This window comes from Trichoderma reesei, assembly GCF_000167675.1.
Source record: "Trichoderma reesei QM6a unplaced genomic scaffold TRIREscaffold_10, whole genome shotgun sequence".
NCBI classification, from domain to species: domain Eukaryota; kingdom Fungi; phylum Ascomycota; class Sordariomycetes; order Hypocreales; family Hypocreaceae; genus Trichoderma; species Trichoderma reesei.
In genome coordinates this window covers 54,971-71,843 of record NW_006711157.1, presented here as the reverse complement: position 1 = coordinate 71,843, position 16,873 = coordinate 54,971, and the positions used below count along the sequence as shown (strand labels likewise).

General features: G+C 57.6%; 5 protein-coding genes across 5 annotated transcripts; 3 read left to right on the top strand and 2 right to left on the bottom strand.

The window, feature by feature from the left end:
* Positions 1 to 1,549: 1,549 nt before the first annotated feature.
* TRIREDRAFT_78191 (uncharacterized protein) lies at positions 1,550 to 3,638 on the bottom strand. Its single transcript, XM_006965539.1, has 2 exons — positions 2,678 to 3,638; positions 1,550 to 2,574 (listed from the first exon to the last, which is right to left on the bottom strand). Exons 1-2 carry the CDS (start codon positions 3,359 to 3,361, stop codon positions 1,582 to 1,584), a joined length of 1,677 nt encoding a protein of 558 aa, XP_006965601.1. The 5' UTR covers positions 3,362 to 3,638; the 3' UTR covers positions 1,550 to 1,581.
* Positions 3,639 to 4,350: 712 nt separating this feature from the next.
* Positions 4,351 to 4,785, top strand: TRIREDRAFT_62535 (uncharacterized protein; the record flags this gene model as incomplete). The annotated part of the gene is made up of 1 exon (XM_006965696.1): positions 4,351 to 4,785. One exon carries the CDS (start codon positions 4,351 to 4,353, stop codon positions 4,783 to 4,785), a length of 435 nt encoding a protein of 144 aa, XP_006965758.1.
* A 252-nt stretch (positions 4,786 to 5,037) lies between these two features.
* On the bottom strand, positions 5,038 to 6,399 carry TRIREDRAFT_78189 (intra-Golgi transport complex, subunit 5; the record flags this gene model as incomplete). The annotated part of the gene is made up of 1 exon (XM_006965538.1): positions 5,038 to 6,399. One exon carries the CDS (start codon positions 6,397 to 6,399, stop codon positions 5,038 to 5,040), a length of 1,362 nt encoding a protein of 453 aa, XP_006965600.1.
* A 1,950-nt stretch (positions 6,400 to 8,349) lies between these two features.
* TRIREDRAFT_62663 (uncharacterized protein) lies at positions 8,350 to 11,466 on the top strand (the record flags this gene model as incomplete). Its single annotated transcript, XM_006965695.1, has 4 exons — positions 8,350 to 8,432; positions 8,685 to 8,917; positions 8,987 to 10,840; positions 10,895 to 11,466. 4 exons carry the CDS (start codon positions 8,350 to 8,352, stop codon positions 11,464 to 11,466), a joined length of 2,742 nt encoding a protein of 913 aa, XP_006965757.1.
* Positions 11,467 to 12,991: 1,525 nt separating this feature from the next.
* TRIREDRAFT_121968 (uncharacterized protein) lies at positions 12,992 to 15,053 on the top strand (the record flags this gene model as incomplete). Its single annotated transcript, XM_006965694.1, has 2 exons — positions 12,992 to 13,903; positions 13,994 to 15,053. 2 exons carry the CDS (start codon positions 12,992 to 12,994, stop codon positions 14,999 to 15,001), a joined length of 1,920 nt encoding a protein of 639 aa, XP_006965756.1. The 3' UTR covers positions 15,002 to 15,053.
* Between the last annotated feature and the right edge of the window lie 1,820 nt (positions 15,054 to 16,873).

Below are 16,873 nucleotides of genomic sequence, written 5' to 3'. Positions count from 1 at the left end.
CTATTCGGCACGTATGGAAAGTATAATCTTCTGGATGAGATGCTGCGCGTCCATCCCGGATGGATGCGTCCAACAGGCATTTCATAGACGAAGGAATTCAAGGCGGTCACCATGATGATGAGATGATTGAATGGATGAGATTCCAGCGCCGTGAAAGTGACCGGTATCGAATGCGTTCGTGTTCTGCGCTTATGCTTCAGATGGAATCGTCACGACTACTCAATTGTTTTTACTTTAGGCGATAAGTGCTGCTATCAGACCAAGCTTCGTCATTTCTTTTTTTTTTTTTTTCCCTTTTTCCCAAAGAGTGTTCCAGCGCTGCTGTACACTTACAACATGACGTTGGCAGGACATGGAATAATCGAGACCACACAAAGCCATATCGGAATCTACCTATGTATGTACACGGCGTATTGAAGATTTCAACAGCCTCACTCGCATTGACCTACACATCGTAGTTCTTCTGTATACTACTGTAATTGGCCAGATGAATGAATGATCGACAGGGATCCCTCTCCGACCGAGTTCCTGGATGCGCTGCCACTTGCATCATGAGTGGCTGGCTGTAATCGTCCCGTATGCACATTCCACATACTGTACCTTACATACATACTACAGCTCCCTCCCTGCCTTACTACCTTACCTTACACGTACATACAACTCAACCCCGGCGTCCACGATACAAACCTCCTCCTCCTCTTCCTCCTCCCCCTAGACCGATGGTCTCAATCCAAAAGAAAACCTACCCCTTGCTGAACCTCCTTGGCATCGAGTCAGATGATGCCGCCATCCCATGCCCCCTCCATGCCGTGCCATGTCGTCAAAATCCATCGTGCTTTTTGTCCTCCTTACCTTGCCCTTCCTTGCCTTCCTCCGTGTCACCGTCGCTCAGCGAATTCCTTCAGAAACGGAAATTCCCTGGGTTGGAGAAACGGCATCCGCTTACGGTGGCACAGAAGGCGAGGTTCTACAGGAAATGGGTTCCTGCAACGTCAGCGAGGCATTACGACATTTGGGGGATACAGAACACCCAAGGCTACCGAGTGACGGCATGGTGTATACGGAGTACACGGCCATTTGAAGGAGCTGGGACGGAATGGCATCTAATACGTCCATTTTGTGATTGTGTGACCATGTTGCTTGTTGACCAATACGCTCGTCAGGATGAGCTTGACTTAACATCCGACAAGTTCAAGTCGATACATCTCACAAGTAAGTAAAAGGTCAAGAGTGAAGATTGAAGAATTGTATTCTTTATACAAGGACAAATATGTATATTACTGCCGCCCCGCGTGAGAGGCGGGAGTGCATTTGGCCTGATACGAGCAATGCACTCATTGCCCTAATCATGAATGTCCATCAAGCATGGCCTTTTGGCAAGAATGGCAGCAAAATTCATGTCCCTGTCAAAATTTCCTCCTTGGTCCGTCTCTTGTTCGCGTTAAAAGCCAATCGTCACCGACTGAGACGTAGTACATCGCTCTCGTCATTGTTCGTTATTCTCTCATCATCCTCTCGGATAGTCATCAATTCAAGCAGTCGTTATGCCGCAAGTCGTGATGCCGCAGTCATGCTGCCGCTTCACACATCCAGCATGCTTCTAACTTGCTGTGGCGGGGCAGCAATCGAGTTGGTGGTGTCGGCGCTGCCGTTCCTCTGCCCGTTGCTTGCGCCGGTTGGCCGAGACGAGCGGCCGCGCTCCTCGTCTCGATACGGAGGGGGTCCGTCTGCCGTGATCTCGGCAATCCTCCGCGCCCTCTCGGGGTCGACGTTGTTGGGGAAGAGCACGCCGGCAAAGGACTCGACGATGCGCTCGTTGTGTCGGCGCTGCGACTTTCCGGCATAGCGATCCGCAGATCCCAGGCTCCCGACGCCCGCCCTGTCAACCCGCGGGTTGTTCTTTTGAGACATGCTCGCCATCTCGATGCCGTCGTCTTTGCCGCCCGTCTCGCCTTCGGGCTCCCCTTCGAATCTGGCCCTTAGACCGCGCTTGCCTCCCACCTCGTTGACGTTCTGGGAGATCTTGTCTCGCATGGTGTACAGGTGCTCGCCCCTGACGCGCCTCCACCACGCCGGCTTCCTGACGATGCCAAGCTCGCGGTCAATCGTGTCACCGCGCTGTCGTCGTTGGTTGAGGAGAGCCTTGTCTTCGTTAGGGCTCGCGAACCCATAAGCGGCTTGCACGAAGATGATGAGCAAGGACGGGCCGTAGCCCCAGGCGAAAATGACCGGCACGATGCCCTGGTAGCGCATGACAGAGAAAGTCCAGTTAAAGGAAATCAGCACCTGGTAAGCAACAAGAGCGCCTGCGAGAGGAATGGTCAGTACGAAACGCAGCGGGAGCGCCTTGACGAGGCCCATGGTCCGGTTGAGGACTCCACGGTTCCGCGGCTTGTAATGATAGATGGAGTGGCGCAGCGAGAAGACGATTGTGAGCCAGGCGATGACGAGACAAAAGGCGCCCGCCTTGAATCGCGCTCCCGTAGCGGTGGGAATCGCCTTGGCTAGGGTCTGTTCTGGGGAGCGCTGCTGCTCCACAAACGACCAGCTCCGAGGAATGACGAGGAAGAAGTTCTAGATGAGTTGTGAGACAATGCACGAGACGAGATGAACCACCATTAGGGGAAAGAATAGAATGAAAGAAGAAAAAAGAAAAGAAAAAAGGGCACGAGCTCACCATCCAGGTCCAGAAATAGAACCACAGGGGCAAGTAGAATTCCACCTTGGCTCGCCGATCGTCCTCGCGGTAGACAAAGGGGTTCGGGTCGACAAACTGCCTCTCCTGCCAGCTTCCCCAGTGCCTCACCGACTCCCACACTAGCGCAACGGTGCCCTGGCAGATGAGGAACCAGAAGAAGGAGGTGACGATGATGGGCAGCTCGGGCACGTGGTAGCGGTCAATGTCGATGTTGGTGAAGAGGCTGATGAGGGCGCAGGCGGAGACGAAGCAGCCCCAGTACCACTGCCAGCGCCGACCGATGGGATAGAAGCGCTTTTCCTTGGGCAGATAGAGCCTGCCGTGCTTGGCCAGGCAGCTCAGCGTCAGCATGAGGCCAATGGCATATGCGACGGCGAAGCCAATTCCCGTGTAGCCGCGGACAGCAATCGGGTCGACGGCGCTGTAGCACTTGGTGGCGTTGATAAAGGTGCCGTTGCTGATGAGCAGCTTGGGCTCGTACGGCTCGTAGGTCAGATAGCAGCGCGAGTTGTTGGACAGGGTGCCATTGCTGTAGTAGGTGTAGTTCCAGTGCTGGAGGGTGGTGAGGTTGAAGTGGACGCCCCCGAAGACGGTGTCGGTGCTGTTGTCGCCGCCGGGGAAGGCCAGAAGGTCCCGGGCGTCGAAGACGTCGTAGCGAATCATGCTGTCTGCCTCGAGATGGGGAGTTGAGGTTGATGATTGATTCCTCAGATGGCGGATCTGCCGCTTCTCGGCACCTCGACCTCTGATCACGGGCGGTGATGACGGAGGGAGGATTCCAGAGTCAAAGTCGGCGACGCTCGTCGCTCTCTGGGCGCAATGCGAGAGCAGAGCACAGCGAGTCGACGGGACGGAACGAAGAAGAAAGGGGGGGTGGATTAAACCATTGAAGACGAAGTGTTAATAAGGTAGACAAAGGAAGAGAAAATAGAGATGGGAATTGAGTTTGGCAGAGCGGCTGGGGCTGCAAGGGCCGTCCAGGTTGGTTGAATCGGAGACGATCCGGCGCTGCCGTGACTCGGGGTCCGAAAAGCCGCGCACTATGTTCCCAAAACACCGTTCGCGCAAAGACCTCGTCTATAGCGATATGATCGTCCAGCACTGTGTGTGTTTTGGGTGCTGGACGATGGCACTGGACGGTGCAGCAGTAGTATCAGGATGGACGATCAGAACATGAACAGGGTGAGCCTCAGTATTACCGGACACTTTGTGCTTGTTGCAGTCAAGTATAAGCACGACAGACACTAACATCCATGGATTTTATGTTGCTGCTGATGGCTGGGATGGCCCTAGAGGTCAGTCGAAAGCTTGTTTAGTAGCGCTAATTTTTGCAGAGCAGGCCGGCATGCCGTCTGCATCACCTTGCAGTTGATAAAGTACATGGTAGTAGCCGATCTCTAGACTTGGCTCGCCATCTCCAATTGCAGAAAACCACAACCCCTCATACAGCTTCAAAGCATTCTGGTGACTGCTAATCACGACCTGACAAGGGACTAAACGCCCTATTTGTACGACTTTCTATTACATTCCACAAGCATATAGGGACAGACAGTGCACCATCGTGCTGCTCCCTACGACTCTCCGTATAAGCCAACCTCTCTCATACCTCACTTGCTATCATCACCTGCCTTAGAGGTAGTAGGTCACCTCAGATGGACACCAACCCCAGGATCCGCTGCCAATGCGGCGCCGTCTCCTTCCGGGCCGTCCTCCCCAAGCCTCTCCGCGTCGACATCTGCCACTGCCTCGAGTGCCAGAAGCAGTCGTCCTCGGCCTTTGGCGTCTCCGCCATCTTCCCCGTCGACGGCATGCTTCCCTTCCCCGAGAGCATACGGGACCGCGTCGGCATGTGGACGCGCAAGACGGACTCGGGAAACACCCTTGAGTGCTATTTCTGCAAGACGTGCGGCGTGCGTGTGCTTCACCGCGGGCTGCTGCCGAACGGGACGTCGCAGCCGACGGTGACGGTCAAGGGGGGTTGCATGGAAGAGGGCTTGGACCTCAAGGATGCCAGGCATATCTATACGAGATCGGCTAGAGTGCCTGTGCCGGAGGGGAGCTGGCCGGGGCCTCCAGACAAATACTAGAACACAACGACGAGAGACGTTCAGAGAGGCTAAAGAGGCCTGTTTGAGTTGCCTCGAAGCCAGTGGCTGAGTATTCGAGGATGGGGGGAGAACAACCCACATCTTCTGCATCTAAGGAACGTATATATGCCTTTGCCAAGCATCTGCATCTTCATGACAACCAGTCTCCTGAGTCTATGTCTATATGCATGGTATTCCTTTCCAAATTTTCCAAGATGTCCAACGTTTTTTTTCTCTTTTTCTTAAATCAAATCACCGCCCAATGTTGTTCAACACGCTACCCACCATGACAGCAATCTCTCGATCCCAGCTCGCCTCGGCAACGGGCTTCTTCTTGCTGCTGGCAAAGACGTTGGGGGCCTGGCCCCCTCGGACGACCGCCTGCCGTATGGCATCTCCAACCACGTTCTTGTTCGTGCGCAGGGTTCGAGCAACGATGCCTCCTCGGGTCGCAATCTCCTGCACGCGAGTGGAAATGTTGCTTGCCATGGTGCGCCAAAAGTAGGACACCAGAGAGCTCGTCTCGAAGCGGGACAGCAGCAGCTGATAGAGGCTGTGCTGCTGCTGCTTCTTCTTTGCGGGAGCCGGGAACAAGGGGTGGGTCGGCGTCTCAATGGTCTCGAGGATCAACTCGAGAGAGGCAATGTTCTGGCAATGAGAGACGACCTCGGCGAGAGACTTGTCCAGGGTGGGAAGCTGTCCCAGTGATCGCGAGAGCGCTGCGGTGCTTGCCTGTAGCGGGGAGCGGACATAGGTCTCGAGGGCTTGTAAGAGCAGCTTCGGCGACCACTTGTCAGGCTGTATGCCCGCCGAGGGGGACAACAAGTAAAGGGCAGATACGGCGGACGTGAGTCGCGATCGCGTCTCCTCGCTTTGGGCAAACGTGATGTTGCTCGAGACGGCGAATTCCCGAATGAGGCGCTCAGATGCCTCCACAATGCGCCGTTCTGTGGGAACAATGACAGTGTCATGCAGTGCCTTGATTGCGTCCAGCTTGTCCAGCCCGTGGCCTTCCTCGCCCGGCGCCCTGCTGTCCAGCACCTCACGCAGCGAGAGGATCGTGTGCGAGCATCGAACGAGCGCCCCGTGGTCGCCTTTGCCGGTGCCGGTGCCGGTGCCGGTGCCGGTGTTGGAGCCGCCCAGCTCGGACATTTGGACCTGGAGCTGTCTCCCGAGCTGCAGGCATCTCCCCATCGACCTCCCCAGCCTCAGCGTCTCCCATAAGCGCTGTGCAACCTGTCGAATCTCTTCGGCCTCGGCATGCTTGTCGATGACCTCCTTCTCCAGCTGCTTGTAGCTGTCGTTGAGACTCGCAATCTGGGCGTCGAGCTGGGCCACGATGGCCTTGCTGGCCTGCGTCTGCGACTGCGTGTACTGCAGCAGGGGCACGGCAGAGCGGGTTGTGAGGAGGTCAATGTGCGAATCAATCTCCTGGGCGTCAAAGAGGACCCGGGACAGGGGCGTCGCGAGATCCAGCGGGGAGTCGTCGGGGTTGTTGGTGGCGAGGACGAGGGAGTTGGCGAAGGAGGCGGGCGCGAAGTCGGGGGACAGGAAGGTCTCGTAGTCGATGTACGAGGGCTCTTCGACGGCCTGGGGATCGGGCGGCGCTGCCATGGCTGGCCGTGTCTCTTGGTGTTGTCTCCCTCTCTATAGCTAGCTGGTTGTGCCCAATTGAGAGGGGGTTGTCGCAGTGTCGTGTTTCGTGATCGTGATCGTGACGGAGTCGCGTGTGTGCCTCGTCTGGTCGATGTTGGAGGGGCTCTGCTGCAATAGGTAGCTTCCTAAAAGGTGGGCTTTGCGAGGCTTGGGGTTGGGGTTGGAGTTGGAGTCGGGCGTTGGCGGCGCTTGTTCGCGGAGATTTGCAGCCAGCCTCAACTGCATTGCATGTTGAACAAGTGTTATTATTACTGCTTAGCTGCATGTGATTTCAACGAACCGACAGCAGCAGCCACACTAGCGACATTTCCACAGCATGGCAAGAGACCAGAACCGCCGCAGATTGAGAGTGCGAAAGAGGGAAGGGGGGAGAGGCATCAGCAGGAGATCTGCCGTGCATATCAAGGTGTCACATGCCTTGTTAGTACTGTACGCCCAGTATCTGTTTGGAAAATGATCTACTAGTTGAGATATTGTATCGCGACGACGGACCAGAGCGGTTGCGTCTCTGGTTCGAGCTTCAACTCAAGTTCATCAACCAGCCTCGGCTTGATAGTGGAAATACGGAGCCTGAGGTTACGGCTGTCGCAGCGAGTGTGCGCCTGGCGTTGCATCCGTGATACCGCAGCTCCGCGGCCAGGCACACAGCCCGTGGCGCTGTTTTCTTGATAGGTTTCTTTATATATGCTCAATATCCACAAACATGAATGCTTTGGTACACTGAGTCAAGAGGCATTATTGCTCCCGGATGCGATGCTGCTGGGAATATGTATCTAATACTAGTATAGTACCTGGTAGGCTTGGCCCTCCCTCTGTTCAAAGGATAGATAGGCAAGCAGCTCATGGAGCGTCTCCGCACTGCAGATCACGGCCCATGCACCTCGATAGTAGTATCCGTAGCAGCTGCTGCTGCTTCGTGCCTCGCTCACATGATGAAAATCAGCCGGAAATCGCTGCTCACCAACTGCCATGAAGACAAAAGACAAGCTCTTTGATGTCACCCTCCTCTCAAGTACATACAGACAGGCACGCAAAGCACTCGATACGCGCTATAAAGACCACTGACAAGCCATCTCCAAGCCCGCCGCAGCTGTCAGCAAGGCGTGAGGACTAGATGGAACTCGCAAGCCTGGCATCAATCAGATTCCACGAGGCGCATCGCCACACTGTACTAGTCCGGCAGTTAATTATAGCTCACTGTTCCAGACAAAAGCCCCGTGTCCAGCAGCCTCAGCCGCGATATCCAACGTCGTCGGTCCTCTACTACTACTACATAGAGCTTCAACCCTTTCCTCCCCTCCCTCCCATTTCTTCTTGAGCTCCCTTCTCAACGTTACTCCTCCTTTGTCATCTTTCGAGGCCACGCAACTCCTGTGCGCCAAGGCCCGACCTCATCCACTCGGACTTTGTTTAAAATAAAGGGATCAGACAAGAGGAAACACAAGACGAAGGAGAGTCACAACAAACGGCCAGTCGCTTGGCCCTGGTTTGCTCTAGCCCTGTGCACCGCCCCAGGACCAAAGAGCCAGGCGAGTTGCGCCGTGCATACCTACATAATTCCAGACCGCCCGCCTAACGCAGAACCTACTTGCAAAGTATTACTATTGCTGCAGCTGCTTGAATCGCACCGTCTTATACAAGCAGCAGCCAGCAGCAGCAGCAGCAGCAATTCAACGCCTGATTGCCGCAACCCCGGGATCTGTACCAGGGTTCGAGGCCCCGAATCCCGCTATTTTTCAGTCGCTCAGGGCAGTGCAGACGCCGTTCGTTCGGGGACAGCCGTGTCCAAGTAGAGGCGCCCGCAGAGAGAGGGAGAGAGAGAGAGAGGTTCTTCCTCGTCTTCACACACACAGAGAGAGAGAAAGAGGGCCAGAGAGAGGAAGAGGAGAGCCAGGCTTCGCAGCAGCCATGTCAAGACTCGGCGCCACCTTTGTGCCCGGCAGCGACGATGATTACTTCATGCCCGAGGTCGTTGCGCCGTCGCCTCAACGGTAAGATGTCCCAGTCCAGCATCTCTCTGCTCCCGCTTCTGCTTCTGCTTCTGCTTCTGCTTGCGATCCCACACCAACATCCCTGCTCCCCTAAGCCTCCTTGTCCCTGTCCGCTATTTGCTCGCCCGGTCCCTCCTATTATTGATTGCTTGCCCTCTGGCCATTTCGCCTGGATGAGGCTGAATGGAGCCGTTGAGCCATTCGAGGTGGGGCTGCTGCTGACGTTCTCCGTGATCCTTTCGAGGCGATTAGGGTGACCCCTCAGGTGCCGCAGAACATGCAGGAGGACCTGCAGCGCATGGAGCTGGAGGCCCGCGAAATCGAGCCCCGGAGCCACGACTACAATAATAGGAGCCGCGAGCCCTCGCTGTCGCCGTACTACAACAACAGCACCAACAACAACAGCACCTCCACCACCACCAGCAGCACCACCACAGGCTACTACCCGCAGCAGCCCGACGCCAGAGCCTACGGTCAGGGCCACGGTTACGGTTACGGTCCCGGTCGCAGTCCCAGCCAGAGCCTGAGCCAGAGCCAGAGCAGGACGACAACAGCCACACGGCCGCCGCACCAGCTGCCCGACATGGACGACGACGCCCCGTCCTTCTCGCCCTTCCCCAAGGTCGTGGGCGACAACATCCCGCCGGCCGACGACGAGAAGGAGAAGATCCTCTGGAAGGCCCGCAACCATGTGCTGCACTCGCAGAACGTCAACATGCAGATCACCTGGGCCCGCGACGTCCTCAACTGGGCCGAGATCTCCATGGACGCCGCCGCCAGGGAGGCGGGCGACTCGGGCAACCGGCCCCCGACCCCGCGCAAGGAGCACGAGCTGCGCAACGACGCCGTCAACATCATCCGCTACCTGGCCGAGCAGGAACACCCCGACGCCCTCTACATCCGCGCCAAATGGCTCGAGTTTGGCAAGTTCGGCGAGCGCGTCGACAAGCGCGAGGCCTACACCGGCTACAAGAAGGCCGCCGACCTGGGCAGCACCCGCTCCGTCTACCGCATGGGCATGCTCTTTGAGCAGTCCAACGACATGTCCAAGGCCAAGGAGTACTACTACAAGGGCCTCAGCCTCAAGGACTCGGCCGCCCTCTACCGCATGGGCATGATGAGCCTCCTGGGCCAGCACGGCGAGACCAAGGACTACCAGGGCGGCCTGGAGCGGATCCGCGCCGCTGCCGACAGCGCAGACGAGGACGCCCCTCAGGGTGCCTACGTCTACGGCATGCTCATCGGCCGAGACCTGCCCGACATTTCCATTCCCGAAGGCCTGCTGCCGTATGCCATTGAGACGGCAAAGATCTACGTCGAAAAGGCGGCATATCTCGGCTTCGCCAAGGCCCAGCTCAAAATGGGCCAGGCGTACGAGCTGTGCCAGCTGGGGTGCGACTTCAACCCGTCCTACTCCCTGCACTACTACGGACTGGCCGCCAAGCAGGGCGTTCCGGAGGCTGCCCTGGGCGTCAGCCGATGGTTCCTCTTTGGCTACGAGGGCGTCTTCAAGAAGAACGAGGAGCTTGCCTACAAGTATGCTCACGAGGCGGCCACGGCAAAGCTGCCCACGGGCGAGTTTGCCATGGGCTACTACCACGAAATCGGCATCCACGTGAACAAGGACGTGGTCGAGGCCCAACGGTGGTACCAACTCGCCGCCGACCACGGCAACAAGGACGCCGTCGGTCGATTGGAGTCGCTGAGCCAAGGCGGCGGCCTTTCGAAGCACGATCACGAGACAACGACGATGACGCGCATCAAGTCCCAGCACGGCTCCCAAAGGGGCAAACGCCCCGATCGATTCAACAAGCAGGCGAACCCCATGCCCACCCTCAGCGAGGGTGGCGAGACTGGCCCGGCACCGCTGCCCAAGCTGGTCACCTCGGTCGGCAATTCCCGAGTCTCCCCATCGCCCTCGCCGGGCATGCGTCCCACGATCGTGACAGACAACAACAGCTTCGCCGAGCCCTCGAGGGCGTCCTTTGTCGATACCGCCGACCGGCCGCCGGCCTTTAACGTCCGCGTCGATCCCAACGCGCCGCCCATGCGTTCCCAATCTGCCGCCCCCTACCCCGTGGATGATCGAATGCAGCCGCCGCCACGGAACGCGCCGTATCCAGATGACGACGGCCGGCCTCGCCTCAACAACAACTACCCCCCATCCCAGGGCCCTCCAGCAGACCGGCCTAGCAGCGCCTTCGGCATCAGGCCACAGGGACCCGGCGATGGTCCACGGCCGCTGCCGGGCTCCCAGTCAGCCGGCAATCTGTACGGGTCTGGACCACCACCGGGCGCCGGCCGTGGCAGAGGCGGACCGCCTGGTCCTCACGGTCCCGGAGGCTACGGATCGCCAAACATGGGGCCAGGAGGCGGACCGCCGCAGGGACGCCCGTATCCGGGGGACAGTCGGCCTGGCAGCGCCCACAGCGGGAACCGCATGCAGAACAAGCCGCCTCAAGGTTATGGTGGCGGGCCTGGAGGACCGATGGGCGGCCCTCATGGGGGGCCGGAGCCTGGTCAATTTGCTCCTCGGACATCCTCGCGACCTGAAGGCCCCGGTAGCCCCGGACGTCCTGGAGGTCCAGGCGGTCCCGGAGGCCCTGGCGGTGGCCATTATCCGGACAGGATGGGCTCTCTCGGCCAGCAAGGCGGACCGCCCCCAGGAAGAGTCAACACTGGGGGACCTCCTCCGGGACATGGATCACCCGGACCCCAAGGCCCCGGCAACGGCCCTCGACCCGGACCCAACAGAGTTGGCACTGCTCCTCCGGGGCCTGCGCCTCAGGGTCCTGGTGTGCAAAGCGCCAGCCCAGCACCGAGCGCCCCAGCGGCTGCACCCAAGCCCAACAAAGGGGGCAAGTCGGGACCTGCCACGTTTGAAGACATGGGCATTCCTCAGGGCAAGCAGGATGGTGATTGTGTGAGTAGAATCTGGCTTCAAATGATGTCTCCTTGTCTCAACTGCGCGGAAGAACTGACAACTAGAATTCCAGGTTATTATGTAATTGGTTGTTCCGTCTACATATTGTAGAGCACAAAAAGACATGGAGGAGGGGTCCTCAACTATCGACATACCAGGTTGAACACAGATCCTCTCGTCTGGTGTATACCAAGCAAGCAACGCATCAGACACCATCTACGGAGAGCGCCCACTCTCCCACCTAGCGAGCCACCTCGAATCTAAGTCTCTCGATCGAAGTGGGCATTTGCCTTGTGAACGGGTTGGAAGCAGCAGGGAGAAGAAGCAAAGGAGGTTGAAAGCGGGAAGAGACTTGGATGGAGTGATTTAAAAAAGCCTAATCTCTGGCGCCGGGTTTATACAGTGTATTCTTTTGTATCCATGTTTTTTTCACTTTCTATATCCGCGTTCCGTGTTTGTCAATACATATCAAAGTGATCTATCGCAGGCGGAAGAAGGAGGCAGCATTTCATCGAGGCGTCCTCTCCAATGAAGTCGTCAAGCGCGGTGTTGTATATATATGTATATGTACATAAAACAATTTGCATCTCGAATGTTTGGATTGAGCATGAGACATCCCTTTCTTATCTACTCAATCCTTCTCTGGCCTTTCAACTTCTAGAGTCTCTTTGCTTTGCTAGGAGTTGTACCTACCTGCTAGTCAGGCATTGGTTCACATGTAAGCTGGTCGCTGCCATCACAGGTCAGCCAACAATCCCCCATTACATGACCACCCCCTGCTTCTTCTCCTTCAGCTGCTGCAGCTAGCCTCACCTCTTCCTCACCTCACTTACTCATACACATACATCGCCAGCCATTTCCATAAAGAAATGCCACTACCCTCGACTTCTCCTTTCAGCCTAGGCCTCAGCGCTGCATCGCTCCCCTTATCCCCTCAAGCAAACGGACCTCGACTCAGATTGGTTCGGTCGGGTACTAGATCCGGCCCGGCTCCCCCTCCTCGCTCCCGCCTGAACCCCACGATCCCCCGCGTCTGCCTCTTCCTCTTCTTCTTCTGCTTCTTCTTCCCCACGAATTGACGGGCTGACTATCGCGTTCTCTTATCTGCCTAGAGATACGTACAAAAGTACTGCTGAGAAGGGTCTTGGCGTTGGGTCGCCGGCTTTGCATTTGCCTTGCGTTATCTTTTTTATCTCCCTCATGTCTTGCCTGCATGGCCCGCTCCCCCGGAATCCTTCGATGCCAAGCTGTTGATGAACTGGCGTCAAGGGTTGGTCTGGTTTGATGGTCTGTCGCTGTCTGCCGACGCTTTTGCCGCATCTCTTTCCGTTAGCGAATGATTTCGCTTTCATGAGGGTGACACACACACCACTTGGGGGGGGGGGGGGGGGGGCAAACATGTCTATATAAATCACCGGGATCCCACCTATTCATGGCTTGGATTCTTTTTCTGTCTCCTCGGTAGGTGTGCGTACGTTCTCTTCTTCTGCCTCGCGTCTTGCTGGTTTCCTTTTCCCTTTTTTTACCTTACTCTCTCCATTTGTTTCATTTGGAAGCGAGCCGTCTCATCAAACGACAAGACTGACAAGCCCATTAGCAACGACATACGGGACAAAGGTCGCTCGAAGCATTCGCCATGAAGCGCTGCTTTGGCCTCCTGTTGGCAGGATGCTGCTCCGTGCTGGCCACGGCCCGAGCCGGCGCTTCCACCACCAAGGACGCCTTCGACTGGGACTCCATCACGCCCAGCGATGACCTCGAGTACCACGACTGCTACGGCGGGTACAAGTGTGCTCGCCTCCAGGTGCCCCTGAACTGGCTCAACGAGACCGACGCGAGAGTGGCCACCATCGCCATGATCAAGCTGCCCGCCGTCGTGCCGGACGACGACCCGACCTTTGGCGGCGCCATCTTCACCAACCCAGGAGGGCCCGGCAGCTCCGGCGTCGACTTTTTGCTCGTCATGGGCCGCTATCTCCGCCACACGGCCGACAAGCCGGGCCGTCGCCACTACGAAATCATCTCCTTCGACCCGCGCGGCATCGGCAGGACGGCCCCAGCTTCCGACTGCTTCGACAACAACCTGCTGGCGCGGGACGCCTTTCTCCTGGAAAACCGCGGCAACGGCGCCCTCACCAACGGCGACGGCGTCATCGCCTACAGCATGGCCATCATGGACGCCTTTGGCCAGCGCTGCCAGCAGGCCGGCGAAGACGCCATGGCCTTTGTCGGGACGCCCAACGTCGCCCGCGACATGGTCGAGATGGTCGACAAGGTCGACGAGCTGCGCAAAAGGGAGGCGGCTGCTCGGGAGTCCGAGAACAAGGGCGACGACTCTGCTGTGCGAACAGAGCTTAGGAAGCGCGCTGCTCCCAGGAGGAAACCGGCCGAGCTTGGTGACGAACCGGGCGATGTTCCGCGTCTTCAGTACATTGGCTTCTCTTACGGCACGGTGCTGGGCAATTACTTTGCCTCCATGTTCCCAGGCCGCGTCGGTCGTCTGATCCTCGACGGCGTGTGCAATATCCAGGACTACGCAACCGGTCCAGTTTGTTTCCCCTCCCGCATCCTCAAGAGTTGAACTGAAACTCGTATCTCCCCCCCTTTGTCGTTGTTAACCATCTTCTGTCACTCACAGGGCTGGCTCACAAACACCGTCGACTCAGACGAAATATTCGACAACTTCTTCGAAGGCTGCGCCGCCGCCGGCCCCGAGGTCTGCGCCCTGGCCCGCCCGTCCGACACTCGCGGCGCATCCGACATCCGCCGCCGCTTCGACAGCTTCCTCTCCGATCTGGACCAGAAGCCCAAGTCGGTGCTGCTCGACTCGGGCGACGTCGTCGTCGTCACCAGCTGGGACGTCCTCATCCTCGCCGGCAGGGTGCTCTACAACCCCGCTCCCCTCTTCAAGGTCCTCGCCCGCAAGCTCAACGACTTCATCGCCGGCGACCTCACCCAGATGGCCGTCATGGCGCTGGGCCTCGGCATGGTGCCCGCTATGCAGGACGCCTGCCCTCTGGACCGCGCAAACGTCACCAAGCCCACCATTGTCATCGAGAGCCAAAACGCAGTCGTCTGCTCCGACGGCGACGACGTCTCCGGCAAGGACCTCGCCTGGTGGCGCAGGTACGTCCGCAGCCAGCTCGACGTCTCCCGCGTCTTCGGCGCCACCTGGTCCACCATCCGCATGCCCTGCTCCGGCTGGCGCATCCGCCCCAACTGGTCCTTCAAGGGCCCCTTCACCACCCCGGACCCGGACCCTGCCCTCAGGCCCGGCCGCCCCGCCGCCCCCATCCTCTTCCTCTCCAACCGCCTCGACCCCGTCACCCCCCTCCGGGCCGCCCAGGCCATGGCCGCGCAGCACCCCGGCGCCCGCGTCCTCGTCCAGGAGGCCATGGGCCACTGCGCCGTGGCCTCTGCCCCCAGCAAGTGCACCAGGCGCGCCGTCGCCGACTACTTCGAGTCCGGCGTCATCCCCTCTGACCTGTCGCCCTGCAACGTCGAGTGCCGCCCCTGGGACACTTCTTGCCCGGCCACGGACGACGCTGCCCTCCACAACAATGATGACGAGATGGAGGCCATGGCCTCCTGGTTCAACAGAGACGAGGCTGTTTGGCACAGGAAATCACCTCTTGGATTACTTTAGCCCTGTCTCCTTCGTTGAACTGTTTCGCAACTTGGCGCTGCTAGCATACATGCATGTACATCTGACCGCGAATTGCTCCTGATGCAGTGACTTACGCGCCTTCGAATGATTCCTGGTATCGTGATGCCCGTAATCAAGTCGTCCACTGCTTTCCTCGCTTGTATTCGTAGGACTCGGCGACGCATCAGGCATACCCTTACATTGAAATCGAAAAAGCTATCGTCTTGGGATCTTTCCTCGAACCGAGTCACAACAACTCTTCACAGCAGAAATGGACGGCCTCGCCAGCGTAGTCAGTCTCATCAGGAAATGTCCATTGATTGTATTTTAAGAATGTAATTCACATGGCCCAGTTCCTCTCTCACGGCCGTTCGTCATTACATCTGATACCGCAGCTACAACAACCACATTATGCTGCTCGCCAAGAAATTAGGTTCAAATTGCCCCCATCAACAGAAAACAGCAAATATTCCTCCACCGCAGTTCATCACACCTAACTACCCTCCGAAATCATCAAATGATGGCTCTTATAGAGATTCCCAGATGTAACCGTCATCAAGTCGCTTCAGCCCATTTGGGGTCCAGTTCCAGACACCCCGGCGGGCAGCCGACTCGATAACCTCACGCTTGACGGGCTGGGGAACAGCACTCGCGCGACAAGCAGCAGCATCGCAACCGTTGTCGCTCCAGCCCAGCTTGAAGTCGTCTCCCCACCAGACTCGCAGCTCGGTGCCAACACGCAAGTTGATCAGGATTGCCGTGATGTTGGTGTAACCGTCAAAGGTCACAGGGGTCAGTCGACAGTTCCCGTGAGGGAAGTTGGGGCATGCCGGAATGCGCTTCGTCTCAGACCAGGCAATCGACTCCTCTCTCTGCAACACGTCGTTGTACCGGTACGCGGATATTTCGAACTCGCACCACTGCTCGGCACCCTCCGCTGCACAACCAAGACTGGCACCCTGGAAGTCGATCCTGAAGCAGTGATTCGGAGCGTTGGGACCGACTCCAATCTCAGCAGTGTCTCCCACCCCAGAATGTCCCAATGAGGGCAAGGAGGGCGGCACGAATTCGACCAGCTGGCCCCCAGATGAGGGACTATAAGATTGGAACGTCTGAGACGATGGAGGGGCGATGAGGAATCCTTCAGAGAACCAGACATCTCGTGATGGGTTGAAAAGGGGGCCGGTTTTGGTGTCGTCAAACTACTCAGGTTAGAGAGGGAATACACAGAGGGAGAACAAAGGGATTTGACAGAATGAATACTCACGTCCAACGTAAAGTTACCAATCTTTCCACCAGTGGGGCACATGGGCGAGGAACCTGGTCCCTCCACGGTAGAGACCTGCGGTGGCGCAGGAAGTGTCGCAGAAGGAAGAGAGGGCGTAAATGCGCTCGGGGCGCTGAAGGTCAAGCTCGGCAATGCGCTCACAGTGTTGTTCTCCGATACCACGCTGGAGACGATGGAGCTGGAGTTGTCCCATGCAACCTCCGAGGTTACCAAGCTGTATAAAGTTAGAGCTGTATCACAAATATCCAGGACATCAATCTGACTTACTCTTGCTGACGTCGCACGGCACGTCGATTGGGAAGAGTGACAGTAGCCATGGTAGTGAGAGGGAAGTTGATCGTATATGTTGTTGTGTCTTCAGGAATGACATTGGTCCACGTACTGGTCTGCAGAGCTGTTGCAAGGCGTGACGGACCTGAAAGTGAGCCGTAGGCGTTGTCTGACAACCCCGTAGATCCCAGTACTGGGGCCTGGTTGTTCCACTCGTCACTATACGGAACGAGAGTGGCAGGCTGCCCATCAGGACCGTTGACAACGGTCAAAGTCGACGTGCGGGTACCAGTCACGGTTCCTGTTGGACCAAC